The following is a 25,369-nucleotide window of genomic DNA, read 5'->3' on the forward strand; positions in this document are numbered from 1 at the left end:
GAAACATAATGTTCAGACAGTAATGAAGAACATTTACCTGATAGCACAGTATCGACCGGCGGTGAAAAGTGGCGCGTAGCTGTGATGACGACATGACAAGCCCACAAGACTACACCCGAAGATGCTTCGCTCATCAAACTCCTGAACCAGAATAAATGAAACCTACCTAGAGACCCGGGAGCCTCCCGGAAGAGTTAAAACGTTGCACGATGCTCCAACTATTGCTTAGAAATAATCGCCCCGAGCTTCTCTAACTATGGTGTCTACTAAGAATCAAGGCTTTAAAAGAGGCCCAAAGCTCCATGGAGGCCGTCGCATACACTTATGCAGCGCAGCCGCGTACCGTAATAGAAGATCCAACGCCGTCTAATTGACTTCAATGGTGTCGTGGTGATGCCTTGTTAGCGCAACCATACCAGAAATGGCAAAATTGCTGCTAGAAACCTAATTATTTACGTGAATAAATACTTTACAAAAATGATTTTAAACGTATTTAAAGTAAAATACAAACTACTGCTGTCTCGAAGTAAAGACATTATTTTACTGTTACTTCTGAAAATGACGAAAATACTCTGACATTACTTAAACAATATGTGTTCAAGCAACTTGAACGCTTCCGATTGCAAATGCTACGTGGCTGTTTTATTGGCCTGCCTCGTTCTCATATTTGTGGTTTGGCACTCAGATTAACTTGTCCTTGGTCCCCCTTTTTTGTATGTGTTTCATGCCATAAGCAAAGCATACTTGGTATATGAACTACTAAAAAGTAACAGGTTAGTCCATTAGTAGGTTTTTAAAATTGCTAATATGAAGCAGCCATTAGATTGTGAAGAAACAGTGTACAAAAGTACTTCATTGAATTAGACTAAAATACGACCTAATTTATGTAATTTCGTTAGGAACTGCCAGGTCTGCACCATCACAAATGCCACAACTAACAGAGCTTAAAAACAGGCTACATTATTAGCCCACGTGGATGATACCGTAAAACACGTTTTTATATATAGAAAAATATTTTTCCGAACTTATTTTTCCTTTACGCTCCCCCCCCCTCACCTTTATTTTTTCGTCGTTATAAAGCTGACAAACCGCCTTCAAGCAATTCCGCTTACATACCGTCACGGCTCTGTCGACTCCTGCTGTTGTCGCGTTGTCGGTATCGGCGAGTTCCACCTTGCCAAGTAGAGACTGTTCTTGGGCACCTGCACGAAAGCAGAAAAGTAACAAAAGTATATTATCATTGATCCTTTCCTATTATTGTCTACTGACTTGTATACACAGACACACAAGTACACGCAAGAAATGGAGAGGGCTGACAAGTGCCACCTAGGTGGATGAGCACAGTGGTAGAGCATAGGCCTCGTTCTTCGAAGATCGCACGTTCGGTGCCCGCCTGTGGCAAGTTATCTTTTCACTCATGTTTCTTTTTTCCACTGACACTTCAAATACTAATATTATCCCCTATACTTTCATTTGCATCGTTGTCAATTCGTTCTCATTAACTTGGGTGGAACACAGAAAACGAGCCCTGAATTTCGTCCTTCTTGTCTTCTCATATTGTTGAATAAAGTTGTTCAATCAATCAATCAATCAATCAATCAATCAATCAATCAATCAATCAATCAATCAATCAATCAATCAATATACCAGCCAACCAATCAATCAATAAATCATTCCCTCTAGCAGTTTAGTGTGCGAGGTCTGTGGCACCAATCCCGAAAACGTTGATATCGACGAGAAATACCGTTAGCACATGGTGATTACTACACTATCGGTCTTTTTTTTTTTGCCAAGCTCTTTAAACTAGCCGTGGTATTGACCTTGTGGCAAAACTATCATCAGGATGTAGGGGTATGTGGCACCGAACTTGAGCAATGCCCTCTTTTCACCGCCATGGAGTGGCTTGTAATGACACTGATGGATGAAAAAAATGAGTGGAGACAAATAGTTTCCGAAAGAAAAAATCTTCACTAAGCGGTATTCGAGACCATGTACCCTCATCCAGAAGTCGAGCGTCTTAATGACTCGGCTGTCTAGGCTTAGTAAGAGAGCATAGCACAGCCTTCTACAGTATAGTGTACTAATATCTGGGCTTTTACGCCTCGAAACCAAGATATGGGTACAGGAGAGGCAGTAGTAGAGGGCTGCCGAAAATTAGACCATCTGGTGTTCCTTAACGTGCACTGGCAGTGCACAGTACATGGGCCTCTGGCATTTTGCCTCCACCGAAGTGCGACCGCGATCTCTGGTTCAGCAGCCGAATGCCAAGACCACTGGTTCACCGTGATGAGTGATTCTTTATTCATTCAAAAAAAGGAAAGAAATAAAAGAAGAAAAAACCAAGAAAGTTAGAGGGAAAAGGTAAAGGAAATGGGGGAGAAGTAGCACGAGAGTGGGAAACGAAAGAGGCGTGAGTAGGAGAGAAAGCAAGGGGGTAGAGCATAAAACGAAGCAAATAAACAATGAAAAAGAAAGAAAGAACTGCAAAAAGGGAGTGACAAAAAGAAGGAGACCTGAAAGTAGGGTCAGAATAGAACTAAAGAAAGTAAGCTCGAGATAAACATGGACAGAAAGAGAGTGATGAAGGAAGAAGAGAAGGTATTTCCTTGTGTCTACCATTCTGAATTTGTTTTGCTGTCTTATACGTTTTTGTGATTTTGGCTGCTTGCAGCTGTACATTTGTTCAACGACCTGCTTTTGATTGGCTATATTAGTATCCCCCCCCCCGTTACTGTACTGCCAAAATGCACTGTGGTTATTGCAATAAAAATAAATAAGTAAACATCAGGTAAAAGGAATAAATCAATCGAAATAAACAGAAAAAAGATGTAGAAATAACAAACAGAATAGAGGAGAAAGAAGTGAATAAAGAAAAGAAAGGCAAAATTGCTAATCTTGGCAAAACAGGAAAAGCCAGAACCTAGGGTACTACATTGCTGCCCATATATGCTTGGCTGTCTCTTTGGCATTGCGCCTCCAGTGGAAGGCGCGCCATTCTTTTCGCGCACTTTCCTCAATAAAAACGTCCCCCAGGTTTGTGGACCTGCAAGTTAGTAAAGGAATATTTTGCTTGTTGTAGACAACGGCTTGTGTGACCAACTCTAAGTGGTGTGGCAGCGCACATATCCTTGCATGTAGCTCTCATCTCCGTGTCTTACTTTTGCACTCTGTCAGCGAAGGGTAGTCAGCCAGACGCTTTTCAAGTTAATCTCACTCCCCCCCCCCCCCTTCGGTCATCTTGGCGTTTCCGCCAACATTTTTTTTTCACCCACCTACACTCCTCACGTCAGATCTTTTCCCTCAACGAGCTCCACTATGCCATAAAAGTGTTCTTTGGTTAACCAGACATTTTAAAGAGACCTGTTGTTTACTTCCAAATCTGTATACAAGTGTCTGCCCTCTAATGCTCGACTACGTATGGGTTGTTTGGAACAGCAGTGATACATGAAACAGCTAAATGATCGAGATCGTTCTTCGAAAAGATTTCAATACTTCAGTATCGCTTCTCCAACCCTAACTACCCTCATCACCCAGTGCTAAATCTTCAACGCAAATAGGGGCGCATAAGACAAAGAAACGACAATGACACTGACGAGGATTTTTGGGTTTAGTTTGTTTTTGAGTCCGGTGCTTATGATTGTGATCACATAGGTAAGGTGCTATCTGCATGTTCATTCAATAAATGCAAAGTTGGAAGTCAGGGCTTGCTCTCGTCGTTTCTTTATCTGCTGTATAATTGTTTTGAGCTGAATCTTTAACGTCATAGCATACCGACTAGTCAGCTCCCACACTGTGCTTCTGCATCAAGAAGAGTGGGGGACGATGACGAAGTGATTCTCTCACAGAACGCTTGCGCCCGTGTCTCAGTATTTTAATTTTGTTTTCCTGCAAATCCTAGGGGCTGTCGCTCCCTCCTTTGCGGTGATGCTTCAGGACACACCTGAGAGTGTTCCAGGCCTGCAACCGTCGCGCCGAGCTTCGTCGCCTAGGAAGCGTGGCAACGCGTCGAGCGACACGGTCAGCGAGGCAACCGATTTGTCTGCGAGCGCTTACGCGGTATTCTGACATTGACTCCAAGGCCATGGGTGATCACTGGCGACTTTAATGCTTACCATTTTCTATGGGAAAGCTCCAGGGTCAACTCTAGAGGAAGAAAATTGGTGTCCTTAGCCTCGGAGTACGAACTCTGCGTTTATCATGAAGGAAGCCCTACATATTTACGCAGATCAGCCTATAGCAACTGTCTGGACCTTACATTGGTTTCTCACTCAATTACCAGGAAAGGGCACTCGTTTTCAGATCTCGAAACGCGGGGCAGCGACCATATACCAACTTACCTGCGGATAGAAGGTTTCACCAGCTCCAAGTTCTCAAGAGGCCTCAAATACACCGATTGGCCGAAATTCAAAATGTTAATGGAAGAATGCTGTACCGACGGCTCATCATATAACCTAGAGGACTCGATAAAGGATGTCCTGCAGAATACCACGCATTCACTTTTGACTTGTCACAAGCACACCGATTTCGACATCGAGCTCGAGAAACTTCGCCCAATACGCTGTCGTGCAGAACGAAGGCACTCACGGACAAAGCACATGGATGATTTCAGGCTGACTAGACGCATTCAAAAGAAAATGCCGCGGCACATGAACAAACTGGCTTGGCGACGTTGGACATCCTTCTGCGAGTTGATGGATCCGCGAAAGCCCCTATCACTGATATGGCGAACTGTCCGGGGTCTTAGCACAACCTTGGGTCAGCGACACCCGTTTACATGTCTGGCACTTCACCTACACTGTAGAGAGATCGAGGTCGAAGAATTCTTCTGTAGAAGAATTGCCGGTGATTCCAATTTTACGGTATCAAGAATGGGAACAATTGACAACCCACCGCCCTCAAGGGATCCCCGTATGGAATGCCAGTTTTCTATGAATGAGCTAGAGGCGACACAAGCACTGTGCAGACGTTCTTCAGCACCCGGACCTGACGGCATTACCTGTCGTGCCCTTTGTAATTTTAGAGACCAAGCTCGGAAGACATTCTTACGCCTATACAACGACTCCTGGCAGACTGGTACGGTTCCCCAGACATAGAAGTCAAGTCGCCTCATTCCACTTCTGAAGGCTGGTAAATCTCCTTTGGATATTGCCTCATACCGTCCTATCGCGCTTGCCAGTTGTGCGGGAAAAACAATGGAACGAATGATTCTAACACGAATGGAGTGGTATTTAGAGCACTACGAAATCTATCCAGTATCCATGACTGGATTCAGGCACGGCCATTCGTCAATAGACAACGCTGTTGATCTGGTTACATATTGTTACGGGGAGAAGGCGTCTGAAAAATGCCTTTACTTTTGGTAAACAGGCAGGCATACAATATGGAGCCCGGTCTGCGCGAGCTCGCGCTAAACATCGTCCTCTTTTCTAGAATGTTCATTTGTGGCGCCCCGTAGCATCACCCCCCCCGGCGGCGAAGGCACCGTCTCGGTGCTTGGCTGGTCTGAGTAAAATCGTTTCAGCCGAGTCACGTGAATAACGTCAGAACACGATCGCGCGCTGGTGGCGTTAAGAGGTTCAATTTCATATGTCACGTCGGTGACTTGGCGCACAACACGGTACGGACCTGAGTACGGTGAAGTCAGCTTTTCGCACAGGCCAACTCGCCGCGACGGCGTCCAGAGAAGGACTGTGTCACCTTGACTGAAGTGAACATCACGATGGCACGCGTTGTAGACCTTTCGTTGTCGTTCCTGCGAATCGCTCAGACGCTGGCGAGCAATCTCACGTGCCTCTAGAGCTCTAGAAATCACATCGCGGGCATATTCTGACGTGTGGCCAACGGCAGGAAGGAGCGTGTCGAAAGGCGACGTAGGTTCTCGTCCGTACAGGAGGAAAAATGGCGAGAAACCTGCAGTGTCATGCCGAGACGTATTATAGGCAAATGTTACAAATGGAAGGGTGAAGTCCCAGTCACGATGGTCGGAAGAAACGTACATGGCGAGCATGTCCGTGATGGTTCTATTTAGCCGCTCCGTGAGCCCGTTGGTTTGAGGATGATACGCCGTTGTGAACTTGTGCTTTGTAGCGCAAGAGTGCAATATGTCTTGAATAACTTGTGATAAAAAGTAGCGACCCCGATCGGTAAGCAGTTGCCGAGGAGCGCCGTGGTGTAATATGACGTCTTCTAGAAGAAAGTCAGCGACGTCGGTCGCACAACTGGTAGGAAGGGCCCGTATGATGGCATACCGAGTGGTGTAATCCGTGGCGACTGCTATCCACTTGTTTCCGCTCGCCGATAAAGGAAACGGTCCTAGTAAGTCAACACCTACCCTATAAAATGGTTCGGATGGGATCTGAATGGGTTGAAGGCGTCCCGCTTTAAGGGTTGCTGGTTTTTTGCGGTGTTGACAGGATTTGCATGAGGCGACGTAACGGCAGACGGATCGGTAAATACCGGGCCAAAAGAAGCGACGTCGAACGCGGTCATAAGTTCTTGAAACTCCCAGGTGACCAGCTGTCGGAATATCATGCAACTGTGCAAGGACAGTCTGACGAATATGTTGTGGTATGACCAACAGCAGCTCAGGTCCGTAAGGATGCATGCTGTAGCGATATAAGACGCCATCTTGGAGCAGGAACATACGGAGAGACGGAGGAGTTGTGGGACCACTAAGCCGAAGGATTATATCTCTGAGGTGAGGATCACGGCGTTGCTGATCTCCGATGTTGCTAAACGCGGAAAGTGCCAAAACGAAAGTAGACTCATCGCTCTCAGAAAGGTCTGCTGGGACTACTGAATGACGCGACAAGCAATCAGCATCGTCATGGTGGCGACCTGATTTGTAGACAACCGTGTAGGAATATTCCTGTAGCCATAGAGCCCACCGGCCGAGACGTCCACTAGGATCCTTTAAGGACGACAACCAGCATAAGGCGTGGTGATCAGTGACAACCGTGAACGGGCGTCCATACAAATACGGCTGAAATTTAGCCACTGCCCAGACGAGTGCGAGGCATTCGCGTTCTGTGATGGAGTAATTTCGCTCTGCTGGCGATAAAAGACGGCTAGCGTATGCAATAACGCGCTCGCAGCCATTCTGTCGTTGTGCCAAAATGGCTCCGATGCCGTGGCCGCTGGCGTCGGTACGCACTTCCGTTGGAGCGCATATATCAAAGTGGCCGAGAATCGGTGGCGTCGTAAGTCTACTCGTCAGTTCAACGAATGCTCTGGTTTGTTCAGGTCCCCACACAAAAGTCACATTTTTTTAGTAGTTCCGTGAGCGGTCGTGCGACGTCAGCAAAATTCCGCGCAAATCTACGAAGGTAAGAACAAAGGCCCACAAAGCTTCGAACATCGTTCGCAGAGGTAGGCACAGGGAAATCTTTGACGGCACGGATTTTCTCAGGATCGGGACGAACACCAGAAGAATCGATAAGGTGTCCAAGGACAGTGAGCTGCCGGCGGCCGAAGTGACATTTCGACGAGTTTAGTTGGAGCCCTGCTTTGCGGAAAACCGAAAGAATTGTTGAGAGACGCTCGAGGTGAGTTTCGAAAGTTGGCGAAAAAACAATGACGTCATCAAGGTAGCATAAGCAGATTGACCACTTGAAACCGTGAAGAAGAGCGTCCATTATTCGTTCGAATGTAGCCGGGGCATTGCATAAACCGAACGGCATTACTTTGAACTGATAGAGCCTGTCGGGAGTTATAAATGCCGTCTTTTCACTGTCCAGATCATCAACTGATATCTGCCAGTACCCGGAACGAAGGTCGATAGAAGAGAAATAATTTGCGCCACTAAGGCAGTCAAGAGCGTCGTCTATCCGCGGCAGAGGATTAACGTCTTTTTTTGTAACCTTGTTAAGATTTCTGTAGTCGACACAGAAGCGCCAGCTGTTATCCTTCTTTCTCACAAGCACAACGGGCGAAGCCCAAGGACTTGAAGAAGGTTCAATGATGTCTCGGGCAAGCATCTTGTCGACTTCTTGCTGGATCACGTGGCGCTCGGTGGAGGAAACTCGATAGGGTCGCCGGTGTAGTGAATTTGCATCACCGGTGTTGATCCGATGTTTTACGACGGTCGTTTGACCTAGGGGTCGGTCGCAGAGATCAAAGACGTCTTGATACGACGCAAGAAGGCCACGAAGCGCAGACACATGCTCGGCCGGGAGATCAGAGGCAATCATTCCAGTTATGCAGTCTAGTGTACTGCGCGACTGAATACTTGCAGATGACGGTGTATCCTCTATTAAGGCCGATATGTCGTAGTCGCCGGCCGGGGCAAGGGTTGCAAGGGATATTCCTCGTGGCAGCACTTCAGAGCAAAGTCCGAAATTCACAATAGGGAGACATGCCACGTTGTTCTTCATTGTGATGATGGTGTGGGGGAACGCAACATTGAGCGAACAGAGTACTGTAGGATTAGGTGAAATGACATAATCGCCGTCAGCCACAGGTGGATCAGAAGAGACGTCGATATACGTCACAGCTCGACAAGATAGGCGGACAAAGTCGGCGGAGCATAGCTTTGGCGGCGCAAGATCAGGAGGGTCAACGGCGTGTGGTAGGACGAGCTGAACAACACCAGCAGAACAGTCAATTAGGGCGGAATGCTCTGACAGAAAATCGAGTCCCAATATGATGTCATGTGGGCAGTGGTCCAGTACGTAAAACAGAACAGTGGTATGACGTCCAGCAACAGTGACACGGGTGGCACACATCCCGGTTACCGCTGGTGTTGCACCATCAGCTACTCGGACAAGAGTGATCGGAGCAGGAGTGAGCACTTTCTTGAGTCGAGCACAAAGGCTGGAGTTCATGACTGATATGTGAGCGCCGGTGTCAATGAGTGCTGCCACAGAAGTACCGTCAACATTTACTTTATTCAAGTTGTTGTGTCCGGGTATCGTGTGTAGAGGAATTTTGGGTCGGGTCGTCGAAGCAGGCTCACCTCTAGGAGCTGCGCCCGTCAGTTTTCCGAGGACTGGTGGTAGGAGGGCGAGGGGGAGCGACGTCGGCTAGTTGAGCGGGACATGCGTCCAGAGGGCGACGGAGAGCGGCTTGGTTGGGCGGGCCTGGATGGCGAAGCATCATCTTGTGCCGTGTAGATCGGCATCCGAGAGCCAGCAGGTGGGCGTCGGGTGTTGGCATAATGCGACCATGGCTACCAACCCCAGGAAGTGCGGCAATGACGTAAAATATGGCCCACTCGTCCACAGTTGAAGCAGATCGGCCTGTCATCGGAAGTTCGCCATTCTGCCGGGTTCCGGTAACGTGGGCGGTTGTTCAGTCCGCGGGACATATTAGGTGTACTGGGCAGTCGGTAGTCAGGTCGGTTAACGGGGCATAGCGTCTGAAGTCCGGCGTTGGCGAGTTCCTGGCGTACGACACTCTTGATTAAAGAAATCGTGGTGCGAGAGTCGTCAGGAGCCTGGACTTGGTCAGACAGAGGAGATGCTGCCTCGATTTCGTGGCGCACGATGCGCACGATATTGTCGGAAGCAGCAGGGGCTGGTGCCAAACGGGCGTCCTCGCAGGTTGATGTTGCAGCCGTGTTGGGAAGACGCGAAAAGTGTGGAGTGATACGGCGACTTTTCGCGTCTTCGAAGCGTCAGCATTCATTAATAACGTCGTCTATGGTCGATGAGTTTCGATATACGAGGAGATTGAAAGCGTCATCGGTGATTCCTTTGAGGATGTGCGCGACCTTTTCAGATTCCGGCATCTTGTCATCAACCTTCCGGCAGAGGGCGAGCACATGCTGTATGTATGTGACGTACGACTCGGTGCCAGACTGGAGTCGGGACGCTAGTTCTTTCTGCGCAGCACGACGACGCCCGATGGGCTTGCCGAAGAGATCGATGAGTTTCTGCTTACAGATGTCCCAACTCGTGATATCTTCCTCGTGGTTGGAAAACCAAACTTTAGCTGTACCGTCAAGGTAGAAAATAATATTGGCCAACATGAGCGTCGGATAAACAGCGCTCACCCTTTCGTACAGCTGGAGCCATTCCTCCACGTCAGTACTGTCACTGCCCGAAAATGTGCCTGGGTCAGGCGGTTGAGTCAGGACGACGGTGCGGTTAGTAGCAGCTGGATGCGGTGCTGTTGGTTGCTGCGTAGTTGGACGAAGCACGGTTGGGGTAGTCTCCGAAGAATCCTCGTGTTCGTCTTGATCAGGCATGGCACAGGCAGCCAAGGAACGTCCGCTGCGTAGAATCGTCGTGGTGTTGACTGTGGGAAGACCCGCACTCTCCACCAAAATGTTACGGGGAGAAGGCGTCTGAAAAATGCCTTTACTTCTGGTAAACAGGCAGGCATACAATATGGAGCCCGGTCTGCACGAGCTCGCGCTAAACATCGTCCTCTTTTCTAGAATGTTCATTTGTGGCGCCCCGTAGCAATATGTTCAACACCAGAAAGACTGCAAGAGACTGTGCGCCGCCCTGTTTCTAGACGTTAAGGGGGCTTACGACAATGTCACCCATAAAGCCATCCTTAGTGCTTTGGAAACAGTAGGTCTTAGTGGCAAGATATATATGTGGGTGTACAGCTACTTACAGCTGAGATCATTTTACGTGATGACAGCAAATGGCCCAACACCTGATTATTACAGCAGCCGAGGAGTTCCTCAGAGAGGAGTGCTAAGCCCTACACATTGCAATCTAACTCTCATTTGATTAGTCGGGCACCTAGCTAGCACGGTAGAACTTTCTGTCTACGCTGATGACATCTGCATTTGGACATCAGGTGTGACAAGGCCTCAGCTTCGCGCCCGCATTCAGAAGGCTGCTAGAACGACGTCATGCTACGTTCGTAAACAAGGCCTCGAGGTGTCGTGCGGGAAATGTGCAGTAGTAGCGTTCACGCGGAAACAGATAGATAGATAGATAGATAGATAGATAGATAGATAGATAGATAGATAGATAGATAGATAGATAGATATGTGGGGTTTAACGTCCCAAAACCACTATATGATTATGAGAGACGCCGTAGTGGAGGGCTCCGAAAATTTAGACCACCTGGGGTTCTTTAACGTGCACCCAAATCTGAGTACACGGGCCTACAACATTTCCGCCTCCATCGGAAATGCAGCCGCCGCAGCCGGGATTTGAACTCGCGCCCTGCGGGTCAGCAGCCGAGTACCTTAGCCACTAGACCACTGCGGCGGGGCATTCACGCGGAAACCAATGTCTGCTTACAGCATATCGATTAATGAAGAATACATATGGTTCAGCAGAAGCCACAGGTTCTTGGGAGTCATAATAGACAGAAACCTGTGGTGTACTTCACTAGTGAACTATGTGAAGAAGCGGCTGATGGCAACATGCCACATGTTCAAATTCCTTGCAGGAAAGAATCGGGGAGTGCCCTTACCATCCATGCTACAACTGTACAGAGTGCTGTTTATCGGATTCTTACGATACAACTTACCTGCAATAACTAACGCCGGCAAGACCAACCTGCGCTCAATTCAGAGCATCCAAGCCCAAGCACTTAAGATATGCCTTGGATTACCCCGCAGTGCTTCAACGGCTGAAACCATTGTCATCGCTCAAGATCACCCGATAAAGACGCAAAGACGCACTGACCGTGGGCACACGAACGCATGTGAAACGCCGACACATTAGTCCCGCATCTCGTTGCAATTCACGGGAGAAAAATGACAAAGAGACGCTCACATTCCATATTGCGTTTAATTATTTATCTAGAGCTTTATTAATCTCTTCAAGCAACCAATTCCATACACACCGTGTTAAATAATTTTCGCCATTTCACATGCCACTGTCTGCAACGTCAGAGCAGAGTCGTCAGCGTAGAGGACCAAGGTCACTGCATTGCCGTGTACGTAGGGTAATTCATACGCGCACGTCATGCCCTCGTTCTCTCGACGCACAATGGCAGAAGGGAGGAGGATCAGCGTTTATCTTGAAATTTGACCCATTTGCACGGCGGGTAGCGTTGCAAATGTTGGCAGACGTGATCATGACCGCCTCGTCTACGCATTGAGCTTGTCAGATTAAAATTGTCAAACCTGGGGAGTGCCCCTTTAAAGAGGGATGTAGGGAATGCGTTACGACTTTTAAGGGTCGTTCCATGCGCTAGACGCCCAGCCGCAACGCACGTGCCGGCACACCTGCCGCTCCCAAGCAGGGGGTGAAAGAGCGTCACCAATTGGCTTATTCGTCCCCCGCTTGCGTGTGGCGGGGGTCGCGAGAAGTGCGTTGGCAGATAGCACGTGCCATCTATATATCTAGTCTTGCAAAGTCTCTAATTGCAAAGCCGTTGCAGCTGTGCGAAAAGCGCGTGGAACGGCCCTTAGGGCCGTTCCACGCGCTTTTTATGGCTGTCACGCTATAACTCATGCGGTTGGTATGTACCGTTCTTAGGACTCCGTTTTTTTACCAATGTCAATGATCTTTTGCTATACGCTATTGTTTATGATTTTATATTTCCGGCTGGCTAAGGTTTAATTTGCCAAGTTTTTTTAGAGCTGTCTATGTTGTGCAGCTAATTGTGAACTATGAATTCTGCATGCTATATCTAACTGATGCGCCAGTGCGAAGACCTCAAGGCAAATCGCCCCGCCGCGGTGGTCTAGTGGCTAAGGTACTTGGCTGCTGACCCGCAGGTCGCGGGTTCAAATCCCGGCTGCGGCGGCTGCATTTCCGATGGAGGCGGAAATGTTGTAGGCCCGTGTACTCAGATTTGGGTGCACGTTAAAGAACCCCAGGTGGTCGAAATTTCCGGAGCCGTCCACTACGGCGTCTCTCATAATCATATGGTGGTTTTGGGACGTTAAACGCCACAAATCTAATGAAGGCAAATCACTACCATTCGTTACAAGACTGCGTTAATATTTTTCTTCTTCTTGTTAATATTATTATTAATGCGAAGCATTTCTTAGCGAAGTTCGGCGACTTTGAGCATATCTATCTATCTATCTATCTATCTATCTATCTATCTATCTATCTATCTATCCGCTTACATTTGGGTGCTCTCGTCGTCACCCCCTTCACTTGGCGCGAACCAAAATCAGCATGGGAGGGTGAGATGGTTTGACGAATATAATGCGCTCTTCAAACATGAATAATGTAACAATTCAGTCGCGTACGTCGTCAAACACTTCTGGCCCGACAGTGGCACATACCCATGGGCGGATATGTGCCGCTGGTATGCGAGTATGTGCCACAAGTGACTCGCACAATATCTACCCGAGAACGATAAGAACAAACGTGGGCAATTTTAACGTGTGAGCGCTAAGAACTACCCGATATCGTCAGCGCCGACCCGATAAATTCAATGAATAAATTACAGGGTCCCAGCAGGAATTGAACCCAAGCATTCTGCGTGGCAGTCAAGCATTCTACCATAGAGCTACGCCAGGTCTCGGAACTACTTTTTCAAATAGGCGGTCACCTTCGTGAAACACCAATAGGGGTTGCAGTGCTGGCTACCCAAGTTTTTAAACACTGCATATGCACTCCTAGCCGTCACGTCGGGTTAACGTCAATTGTGGTTACTTGTCCTGCGCTGAATCTGATTTATGTAGCAGTGTCCAGGGCCAGTATCCTCGCGACCATCAGCGCTTCGTATCAGCTTTTTGTGTTGCTAATACGCATGTTCCTGTTGGCATCGTTGATTGATTGATTGATATGTGGGGTTTAACGTCCCAAAACCACAATATGATTATGAGAGACGCCGTAGTGGAGGGCTCCGGAAATTTAGACCACCTGGGGTTCTTTAACGTGCACCCAAATCTGAGCACACGGGCCTACAACATTTCCGCCTCCATCGGAAATGCAGCCGCCGCAGCCGGGATTCGAACCCGCGCCCTGCGGGTCAGCAGCCGAGTACCTTAGCCACTAGACCACCGTGGCGGGGCTGTTGGCATCGTTGCGCAAGTGCAAACAACTGGTTGCGAACATCTGCAACTCTTCATATATGTCTGTGCGTGCAACATTTGTACATACATTTAGCGTCATTCCATGATGTGTCGCTCAATAAAGAAGTTGCAACACTGTCACCTTCCCTCCGCATGTTTCGCATAACGTCGATTCCGAGGTACGTGGGATCTGCCGAATTAATATTATTATTATTATTATTATTAATATTATTATTATTATTATTATTATAACAATAAGCTTCCCCTGAATACCTCAAAAACCAAGTTCATGAGTATATTAAAAAACACACCCATCGTGTCATTTTCATGCTTGGTCAATACCGTGTCGCTAACTGAGGTTTAGGATTTCAGTGATCTTGGTGTGTGTTTTTTTTTATTGCGTGCCTAATTTTTCTGCTCACAGTATGCGTACTGCCACACGGTTTTCTCGGCTATGTTTTCAAAATATTTTGAGAATTCAGTTCTCCTACAGCCTCCCAGAAAGTGTACATCACAATATGTATTCCTCAAGTTGAGTATGTATCTGTGATCTGGAATGGCACCGCCAAATGTGGCTGTGACGCCTTTGAGCCAGCCCCCGAAAATTCAAAAGCATTTACAACCACCGTATTGCTATCAATAACCATAGATCTTCCTCTAACACTGTCAGAATATTATCATTACTATCGTTTCACTGCCGACGAAGTCGCGCTGACCTGTTAATTCTGTATAATCTAGAATTCACGGGATGATATGTTGTGCTTTTCTTGTGTTTACAGTGTTTTTCTTAGATTTTTTAGAGAATGTCTTTATTGCATTGTTTATTTTTATCATTTAATTTACGCATGCGTCTGCACTAAGACCTCATGGTTGTTCCAGTGCACAATTAATATATGATTGATCGAATGATTAATTAATAAATAATATTATTGTCGTTCCTTTGCTGCTGACGAAATCACTCGAATCTGTTATTTCTTTACAAGTTGATCATGTCATCATATTCTTCTCTGTGCTTCTCAACTATGTTAACTCTTAGAATTGTGGGCAAGTGAACTCGAGAGAATGGACCATTTTCAAGCACCCACCTGTTTTTTCACATATTCTACCATTAAAAAATACAGTCTCTATAATATTACTTTTCATCATCTTGATGTTTTTCATAGAGCACAATCATTGTTTTTATCCTAACTTTGCACTTGGTTGATACAGTTTGTTTGTGCGGTTCGTGTGTCGGCCCCTGAAATCGTGCCAACTGATTTTCTGCTCTGTTTACCATCGTCGGCACCCTCACGACGCAATATACTCGTGCAGGAATGGCGCCCCGCTGCCTTTTGTACAGCGTAATTACTTATTCGTGTGAAACATCCGCAAAGGCACACCCCCAAACATTCATATCACTTTATTATGCAAATGGGCCGTCATTACATGAGAAACAGAACGAAGCGAGGCTCTTTAGGATGATGATTGTAGCTCATCTCCGACTTTCACGTTCAAATTTGTTTTCACGAGCATCGTTCCGGCTGAAAAGATATTTCCGGGTCATAATGACAATGTGGGTTGAAGCGTAAAATTGGGGAATAATTCAGGCAATCTTCACTCGTGCCCTAGACGCCAACAAAGAGATGCGTGTAACGAGGTGATTAAACGCATAGAGTTCGATCGGTACGTACAGAGAGAGTGGATGCCCTAATCAATGAATATGCAAGAGCTTTTGTTTATTGACGCATGATAAGAATGAAACGATGCTTGTAACAAAGAGGGGTGTTCGGAGTTGTCATCAATGAATAAGACATAATTTTCAGCGGCCAGCATCGTATGTAGATAGATACAAGTAGGTAACAATAGGAGATCGCTGCTATGAGTCGATAAATGTGTGTTTATGAAACAATAAAACGAGCCGGCGCGGATCGCCTGTCTCGAAAGGTTGAGCGATTTCCAGTGTACCCTGATCTCGAGTAAACTATACGCGAAAGACAGCTTTCTGGTGTCGAGGGCAACACGAGTAATTTAAAAGGTGGCATATCTTTTACAAACATTAACACGGGAACCATAGTTGTGGGTGGAGATTATGCTTTATTTTTTCGAGTCATTTGGCAGTTTCATAATTGTGAGAAAAATATTTGACCCAGCGTTTGCAACTTCCACAGCCGCCGTGTGTCGCCAACGCTGTCCCATTACTGCGCCAGACTAGCCATCCCTGGTATAGCATTTCGCGTTTTAGCGCGATAGCATTAAAGAGCTCGTCTCACAGAAATTCCGGCGTCGTTGGTTGTGAGCGAAAAATCACCTTATACGCGTGACCGAGCAATCGAGGACGATGCAAACAAAATAAAGGATAAAAGCCCTGGGTAACAGTGGGGAGCCAACCAGCGTCGCTTCAGTCTGAGAGGGCATCGAACCCGGGTCGTTTGCGTGGCAAAGGGACGTTCTACCACACGGCCACGCGGGGAAAAAAACTGACAAAAAGTTCATCTATTTCGAAACGCAGTGAAAGTAGCTATCACGCTTTACAATTACACGTGCCCCTTTTACATGCTTCACAACGCAACATGAAATATTGTGGTAATAGTGCTTGGTACAAACGCCCATTTTCAGCGGGTGTCAGAACATGCCATTATCATAAAGAATTCGTGGTTTGAAGCCGGTACACGTACAGTAGGGGCATAGCGAATTCGATGATTCATGCACTAAGTGTTTGAAGTACGCACTAGAAACAGCATATCGCTGTCACGTTCAACTCTTAAAAACGGAGCTTTAGGTTCCCCTAATTTTTCAATTGTTCCTTGTTTATTCTTTCTTGAGCCGCGTGGGACATCAACGATGGGACGGGAAATTAAACCACCATCCTTTATAATTGCGTTGCTGCGAACCACACTGAATTGGGATAGTTTGTGAGAAAACTAGAGCCCAATCAGATACGTAAGTTCCCAAAGAATCATCCAGTATTATTATTGGTATTGCGAGTTTAAGTAGACTTTTCTGTTTCTCTTTTGTACAATATGGTGATATTTAGAAGACGAGTAGTGCGAAAGCACGTTTATATGCAAAAAAAGAGGCTTGGCGGATACGACAAAAGAATATTTTCAATTTGTTAAGATCGCGGCGCTTCAGGGGATGCCGTTGTCAAGAAGGTTGTAATGCGTGTAATGGGTAGAGTGTATTGGTACTCCAGTGGAGATAGATTCGTCCCATCGATCCCCACTTGCATTTTTCATGTGAGCTGGCTGCGAGGTGTCCCTCTAAGTTTCATAATTTAGTTGCGCCACCTAACGTTTTTGCCGTCTTTCGCAGCGCTCCCTAAGTGCATTGACAGCGTAATCGATCACCATTACAACACAGTACGAGGCTCACACAGCTCCACCTTTTGCTTGTAATCTGATCCGAAATTTCCTTATCATCTCAAATATCACCTGTCCCTGTCGGCTCCGTAACGCCCACTGCTGTATTCATTTGGTTTTATTTATTTATTTTACCGACAGGGTTTTCACATTGCAGAGGGGAGGACAAGTTACATATCAAAAATGGAAAACAACACGTGATAAATAGGTACATGAACGAAACTTCAACAGTTGACAGAGTTGACACAAATAGATTATATATCAACTACGTCAACAAGAACAACGTAGCCGCCTGACAAGGTTTTTTCCGTAGTGATTAATCGATCTTGACTTTTCTTGGAAGCTCTGCCAGCAGAGTAACTTAGTAACTATCTTAGTAACTTAGTAACTACCAACTTAGTAACTATCTATCTATCTATCTATCTATCTATCTATCTATCTATCTATCTATCTATCTATCTATCTATCTATCTATCTATCTATCTATCTATCTATCTATCTATCTATCTATCTATCTATCTATCTATCTATCTATCTATCTATCTATCTATCTATCTATCTATCTATCTATCTATCTATCTATCTATCTAACTAACTAACTAACTAACTAACTAACTAACTAACTAACTAACTAACTAACTAACTAACTAACTAACTACATAACTAAACAATCAATTCCATCCACGTTGTCTGATGTACCTCAGCCATTACCTTAAACATAGGCATCACAGGTTTAATGTACAGGCCATACCCACAAGGCGTTCTAACGTTTATGGTGCGGGACCCAATCCCGGCCTTAGTGGCCGCATATATGAAGGCGAAAGGCTACAGGTCCTTGTGCTTAGATTTGGGTGCGCGTTAAAGAACCGCAGGTGGTCGAATATTTCCAGAGCCTTCGACTACGGAGTCTCTCATATTCTAATCGTGGTTTTGTGAAATAAAACCCCCAGACTTAATATTTCATTTATTGCATTTTTTGAGGAACCATTTATGCCAAAAACGCCTGCGTTCACAACTCGACCTTCACATTCATAAGTGGACTCTGAATCAGTTGCGCCACGAGAGCTGCTACGAAGCACGATTTCTGCAAGTATCGTTCAAAGGATATACTAATAATGCATAGAAATTTAATAAGGTGACGCCTTCGAGCAGCCGCGGGCAAAATATAAAGAAAGGCGTAACAATATCCAAGTAATGTCTTTTTAAAGATTTGTACTACTAATTACTGGTTTAAAGCTAAATCCGACTAGTTACGCTAGTGGTAAAAGCCTCGGAAAAAATTCTTATTTTTGAAGAGTATTAAAGATCAACACTACACCATAATATAATCTCTTCTTTACGGGCTTCCAAGCTTCTCAATAACTAGATTAAGAACTAGAAGATTATTATAAGCCGACGCGGCCCAGCATACCAAAATAATTAACACTGTCTCTGTTTACAACCAAACTAGCTTGCGTGGAAGCAACAGTCCCACATTATTTTTCCAATATTATCATGTAAAATTGTGTATTTGCAGTTGAAGAGCAAACAGTAAAGTAAATTCTGAAAAGAAGGCGCAATTAATAAACCTCGGATCGCTATCACATTCGTACATGGAACTTCCAAGGACTTCTCGTGAACGGCGTTCTTGCTTGTAATCAATATCCACCCTGTCCCCCCCCCCCCCCCCTTTTTTTTTGCCATCCAGAACCTCGCTCGTCAATTGGTGTTTTCATGGCTTGTGGTGAACGTGTTTGACTCACGAGTGAGGGGTCCCAGGTTCGATTGTCGCTTTCCAATGCGGATCATTCCGTAGTCGCACCATGTCACAGATTCGGCGTCAGCGGTACTGTCCCCTCCCGCTCCCCCGCCCGCCTCGCATGCTCGCTTCAAGGGTTTCGTGCCGTATGCTCGTGCAAACTGTTGCTCCCCTCCTCCTCTTTCACCACGGAAGGCCGAAACAAACAGCGTCTGTTAGTAAAAAAAAAAACGACAGCTAGCGCTCCACAATCGTTTACTGGCCACCCAGTATATGTAGGTATGAACACTATAACGTATGCACTGAATCGCGCATTCGGAAGCTTGTCAAGGGCGTCTTTACTTGCCCTTTTCTTGACGCTTTTCTTGACTCAAGTAAATGCGATAAAAGCAACAGTACCTTCAACCACTATAGTGGGGCACAACACAACATCAACGTCCTACCCCTAGTTGAAGGCAGCGCTTCTCCTTCATTCAACAAATATGAATAATAAAGGCGAAATAAGAATGAAACATTCACAAGCCATACCCAATTACACAACATTCACATGATACATCTCCCCCCCCCCTCTCTTCTGCGACACATTTCCTCGAGTTCCCTCCGGTCGGAAGTTGCGGGCGGCTTTTTATTCGTAATATCACAGCGTTACCGTTTACAAGCCATAATTACCTAAACATCGGACACTTGCTGTGGCAGTGTTGTGACACCAGTAAAGAACATGAATAGAGCTGGCGAGATGGGAGGTAAAACATTGGCGGATTCTTAACCTTCGCCTTTAGGAGTTCAACATGATAGCAATATCCTTCTTCTAATTAGTACTTCAAACACCTAGTGCGTACTTTTCGATTTCTGATTTTACTCGGGAAGTTTGAATTGTGAATTACTACAATATAACCGGAATGTTGAAACTGGCTTGCGTAATTGAAGCTTTAACATATGGATGTGTTCTGTGTAATGGGTAGCGCACTTTAAACCATGAGCATTTGTGCGCGGGAAATCTTTTTGAGCTTGCTATGCAGCCGCTCCGTTGCCTTGGGCCTGCAGTTGAGAGCCTTGGTGACAATCTCTGCGCCCCTGCGGCCAGCTGCAGGGCTCCGTCCACCGTAAGGTACCCGCTGGTGTGTTTTATGAACATTTATTCTTTAAACTGAAAAGTGGGCTGTAAGCGATAAAAATTTGATTACTCATTACTTTCAGTTACCAAAACAAATATTGCAATTTTCTCACCACACGAGATAGTGAAGCTGTCTTGGGGGCTAATTACTCTCTGCCATCGAAACAATAGTCACCGACCCTGTAGGATGGCCGCTCATGGCGATAGTAGAGCCAAAAAGCACAGCAGCAGTCGAGTGGACGCTCGAAGCACTCGTCACGGCGAAGTTGAAGCCCATTACCGCCCAAATTAGTGAGACGTTCACGACGCTCAGCCGTAGGATGAACACTCATACAGCCCAAATGAACAAGCTCAAGTCGCAGGTAACCATTTTCGTGGTTCATGTCAATAACAATTGCATTAGTCACGCGAAACTTGAAGACTGCCATGACAGAAAGAAACCAAGCTAACAGAGGGATAAAACTTTGTCAGTCAATCTCTACCAATGGTGAGAAGAAAAACATACAAGAAATATTATGGTCTAACCATACTATTTCTACACCGCAACCTACTTTTCGCACTTGGCAGTGGAACTGTAGTTCATACAGACCCCGGCTGGTGAATCTACAAGAATATATAAACGTAAACCATCCCGACCTCATCACTTTGCAAGAGAACAATACTTAAGAAATACGGCTCGCAGGATACAACACTATCGCCCTGACACCAAGAACCACCATTATACACGGAAAGCCATCGCCGCTGCACTAAAGATCACTTCATCCGCGAACTCAGGAAACGCACGACAGGTCACGGGCTGGTGGTCGTAGGAGACTTCAGTGCACCTCACACTGCTTGGGGCTCACCACCACGAAAGGCATGAGCGTTCACGACTACGCTTAGCAGCATGGCTTCACATTACTTAATTATCCGCTCCAGTTCACAAGAGGGCGAAACAGCATCTCGAGAAGTACCACCCCGACCTGACCTTCACACGAGACGTCAAAAAGGCGGGATAGACCTGTTTCCTCGATACGCTTGGTAGTGATCACAATATAATTTAGCTCAAAATTGAATATGAAAAACGACTCACCAAAACAGGCACAGCAAGACTGACAGATTGGAAGACCTCCAGAAACGAGCTCGACGATGACGATGCAATAGCGCTCATTGACGCTTGGCTCACAAAGGTTCTGGATATCGCCCAATGGTGCGCCAAAGTAATTCGTCTTACCGAATACTATCCCGCAATAGACTCCCACTTACGCCACCTTTCGGAGGCCATAAGAGCTTTACTGAAGAGATAGAAGAGGCAAAAACTCAACAAAAAACTCAGGAAAAAAATTTCTTATTGACAGGACAGTGGCAACACTATGCTGAACCGCCATCGAGACACAACTGGTGCCACTTCTGCGATAAGCTGCAAGGTACGCTGAGCACCACCACCTCCGGCAGCTACCTAATCAGGCTATCACTGCCCTCCTACGGTACTACAATGACTGCTGGGACAAAGGAGAACTTCCGGCCGCGTGGAAGCATTCGGAGGTTATCATGATTCAAGTCATGAAATGTTGACAACCTAAGACACATTTCACTCACTGCGTGCGTCGGCAAGTTTTTGAACGTATGATCCATGACCAGCTCACGTCGACCCTCGTGGACAACTGGTACTTCCAGGACACCGTGTTTGAATTTTGCCAGCGGCTTTCTAGACAAGACGTCCTCCTACTCCTCATGGAAGATCTGAGCTAGAACAGCAAGTCGTTCGTTGCTGCCATCGGTGTCAAGAGGGCATTCGACAATGTTAGCCCTAAATGAATCCTGCAAAATCTCGACGACACCTTCTGCGCTTCCAAGATTTATGGCTATGTTCGAACCTTTCTCACCAGTGGTACGGCTATTGTTAAGATATACGACATAGGGAGCACAAAATTCGAGCTGCCGAACAAGGTCACACCTTAAGACTCAGTCGTGTCTCCACTACAATTCACCGTGGAGCTCCTTATGCTTCCCAAGCTTCTGAAAAAGAAGGCTTACGTCATGACACCTACGCGGCCGATATTACGCTGGGGACGCGAAGCAAGAACAAGAAAACTGCCTTCAGGAAGCTGTCGAGGTCAATGAAAAATTGAAAGTACTGGTACTCCAGGCTGGCACACGAGAAGGACGTCCAACCTGCGAAGCGCCAGACCCATGCGTCACCCTACACGGGGTTCAAATCTCGAAGGCCGCCTCACTTCGAGTACTCAGCTTTCACCTGCACCACGACGGATCAGCAGCTGCCGCGCTTCCTAGACTTCAACGCACGGTCTTCCAGCTCGGGCACCTCGTAAGGAAAGTCGCCAACCGACGCAGTGGCGTGAAGGAACACGATACAGTAAGAGTTGTGCAGGCTTTTCTACCCAGCCGAATCCCCTACGGAACCACGTAGATATCTACGGGGTTTCGTAGATATCTCAAGATATCTGAAATCTACAAACTGAAAGTGCTCTTCCGCGAAGGTACCAAGCTCATCACGGGGCTACTTCTGATTGCGTCTACAACCACACTCATCATAATGGGGATACACGTCACCTCGCAAGAGCTGGTCGAAGCGCAATGGACAAGCCAACTCGAGAGATTGAAGCTTGATCACGTCGACGGGCAGATCGGTCCTTGAGCCTCTGGGCTACGGCGAGCGCGACATGTGCGAGGCCGACCGCTAAGAGAAAACACCGCCATACCTCTTGGAATCATGCAGCATCACCCAAGTGCCGCGTTATTTGCATCTCGAGTACCACCGTGAAAGACAAATCACTCTTGTCGACACCACCCACAGAAGACACCAGGATGGCCCAGACGTTCTCCACGTCAATGCGGCTAAATAATCGCGAAAAAATGCCTACGATATAAGTGCGGTCGACACAGAAAGAAAAGAGCTGTCATCTGCCACCGCCCGGGTGCGGAGCTGCGAGGCTGTGGAGGAACCAGCGATTGCCTTTGCCACTACGACTTGTACGAACGCGATCCTAGTCTTCAAAGATTCACGATCCGCTGTCGACACTTACACGAGTGGTGGAATATCCCCTGAAGCTCCCCAAATTCAAAGAAAGACCAAACTTCGCTTCCTCACACCTGCGTTGGATGGGTGCCAGGACACAAGGGGCTTGAGGAAAGTGAAATGGCTCACGTGGCGGCCCACACTCACGTCAACCGGCCCTCCCTCAGCGCTTCGCTCGACCCGCCGTTAGCTAGCGCTGCTGCAGAAGTAGAGACCGTAACACCGATATATAACGCCATACTTGAACTCTATCGCATAGCTCACAGGGTGTACCCGTCACCTCACTCCAGGCTGACAAAAGAAGAAGCCACAACATTTCGAAGACTGCAAAGTAACACGTATACACTCAGCATCGTACTGCATATAAAATCCACCCAACGCTATACGCCCAACATGCGACGTGCCAGACACACTGACACTCCTAATATTCGAGTGCTCATGACGCCACGAAGATTGTAGTACCAAGTCCGCAAAGAGCGCACGTGTCCATCCCGAGGCCAGAATAGCCGCACGGTACGTAGACGACAATCGAGGACTCGTCTCCAGGGCCCGGAGGGCGATTGCAGCCATAGGATTACTGGAATGAGAAACCTTCCCACCTAAAGTCACCCCGAGCTGATGAGCTCAGGAACACTGTTTCGGGACTGTAAATGTTTATTTCATTATTTCATTCACTCTGCGCCAGTTATTTCCGTCTGTTCCAGATACTCAGCTAGCAAGCTGGAATGCAGACTTATTTTGCCAACAATAAAAGCAAACATTTATTGAACTTCTTTTTTTACTGCCACCGCATTCCCCACGATCACGTGTGACGTGGAGAACACCGCTGATTATGTATAACATACTGGTTTGGATCATGTGTGACATGTATGTTTTGATTTCGCGAACGCACATCGTAACTGCTCTCAATTGATAGTTTGCACGTGACGTTACGGACGCAAAACATGACTCTAACACGGTGGCTTAGATGACGTTAAAGCACTACAATCACATAGAGACTAGACCGCATTATTGTAATTACAACATAACCGCAACGTCGTTTGGCCTTTGTGCATTTGTAGCAATAGAACCGGCGTGCGGTGTACTAATAACACTAACGTTACACCACAACGTTCACGTGCCGACAAACTGGTGCTCCGACCTGGCTATTGGAGTGCCATCAGTGCAAGTCGTCTACTAATGCTAGATGCGAATACTTACTGTGAATATTCCTTTGATTTATATACACGGATACACAAGGGCGGCGAGGCAAAAGGGAGAGAGCAAGCTGGCAGCTGCCACATGAAAGGGCACAACACCTGCCCACTCTTTAGGGAGGAGGGAAGAAACAGAGTAAACGAAGATGAGAGTGAAGGAAGAGTAAACAAGGGAGGGAAGTAAAGAAAAAATGACGAAGGCTTGGACAAGTATAAGCAAAAAAATGAAAATCCAACTACAAACGGGTGGCCATATCTGTTGGGTCCATAAAATAAGGAGAGCTCGATGGACCTGGTCGCATCGGGTAGCCCAAGTTCTCAGAAAGAGGTAATCGTCTAGGGCCATGCACTTAGGTCCCAGGAAATTATATTCCTTAATCAGCAAATCCCGCTGCGTAGCGAATGCGGGACAGTGCACTTTGAGGTCTGAAGTGTTTCGCAGGAGCCGAAGCTGTGCACAACTATAACTGTCCACACGCACTTGATGGTGTAATTGTTCACGCACCAGCACAGAGCCCAGTCTTAGTTGGCATAAGAGTGATCTAAAAAAAAGACCAACGTCCATGGGAGACGAATGATTGGAGTGATAAGAAATGGTTCAACAAGGAATGTCACCGGAGTCAATTACTTCGACAAAAGGATTTATTCTCGTCAGAACCCAATGACGAGAGAGACTTCGTCGACGCCTTATTGGCTCCAGTGGCATTGTCTGTTGAACTATTTGCGATACTATTGTGTCACGATTTATTGGGGAAGAGTTTAGCGAAAATTACAGAAGGGCGAAGGCTGTAACAAAGGGTGTTTCAGCTTTTTAAACGTGAAACTTGGGGGGCGGTGGCGCATGCAGTGTACGGTTGTGTTTCCCATAGCGGGATTACGGCTTATGGGCAGTGAGATACAGAAGAAAAAGAAGGAAAAATAATAAGGACCTGACCACGGTAATTCGCCACAATGTTTTGGGATACATTTCTTTGACGAGGCCCTAGTGGTTCCAAGCCCTAATCCAGGCAAATAGGGAAGAGTGTTCTGGCTCTACTGACGTCGTCAGGGAACTGCGTTGGTATGTCGCTCACCCT

At 46.7% G+C, this 25,369-nt stretch overlaps 1 protein-coding gene across 1 annotated transcript in view; it reads right to left on the reverse strand.

Annotated features, from left to right (window-relative positions):
* LOC119168632 (uncharacterized) overlaps positions 1 to 25,369 on the reverse strand; it is a 207,567-nt gene that overhangs the window by 180,629 nt on the left and 1,569 nt on the right. Inside the window, exon 2 of the mRNA XM_075866047.1 lies at positions 1,117 to 1,202. Coding sequence (XP_075722162.1) covers positions 1,117 to 1,202 — 86 coding nt within the window. The remainder of the gene's footprint in view (positions 1 to 1,116; positions 1,203 to 25,369) is intronic.

The sequence above is a fragment of the Rhipicephalus microplus genome, chromosome 6 (genome assembly GCF_043290135.1).
Source record: "Rhipicephalus microplus isolate Deutch F79 chromosome 6, USDA_Rmic, whole genome shotgun sequence".
Classification (NCBI taxonomy): Eukaryota; Metazoa; Arthropoda; class Arachnida; order Ixodida; family Ixodidae; genus Rhipicephalus; species Rhipicephalus microplus.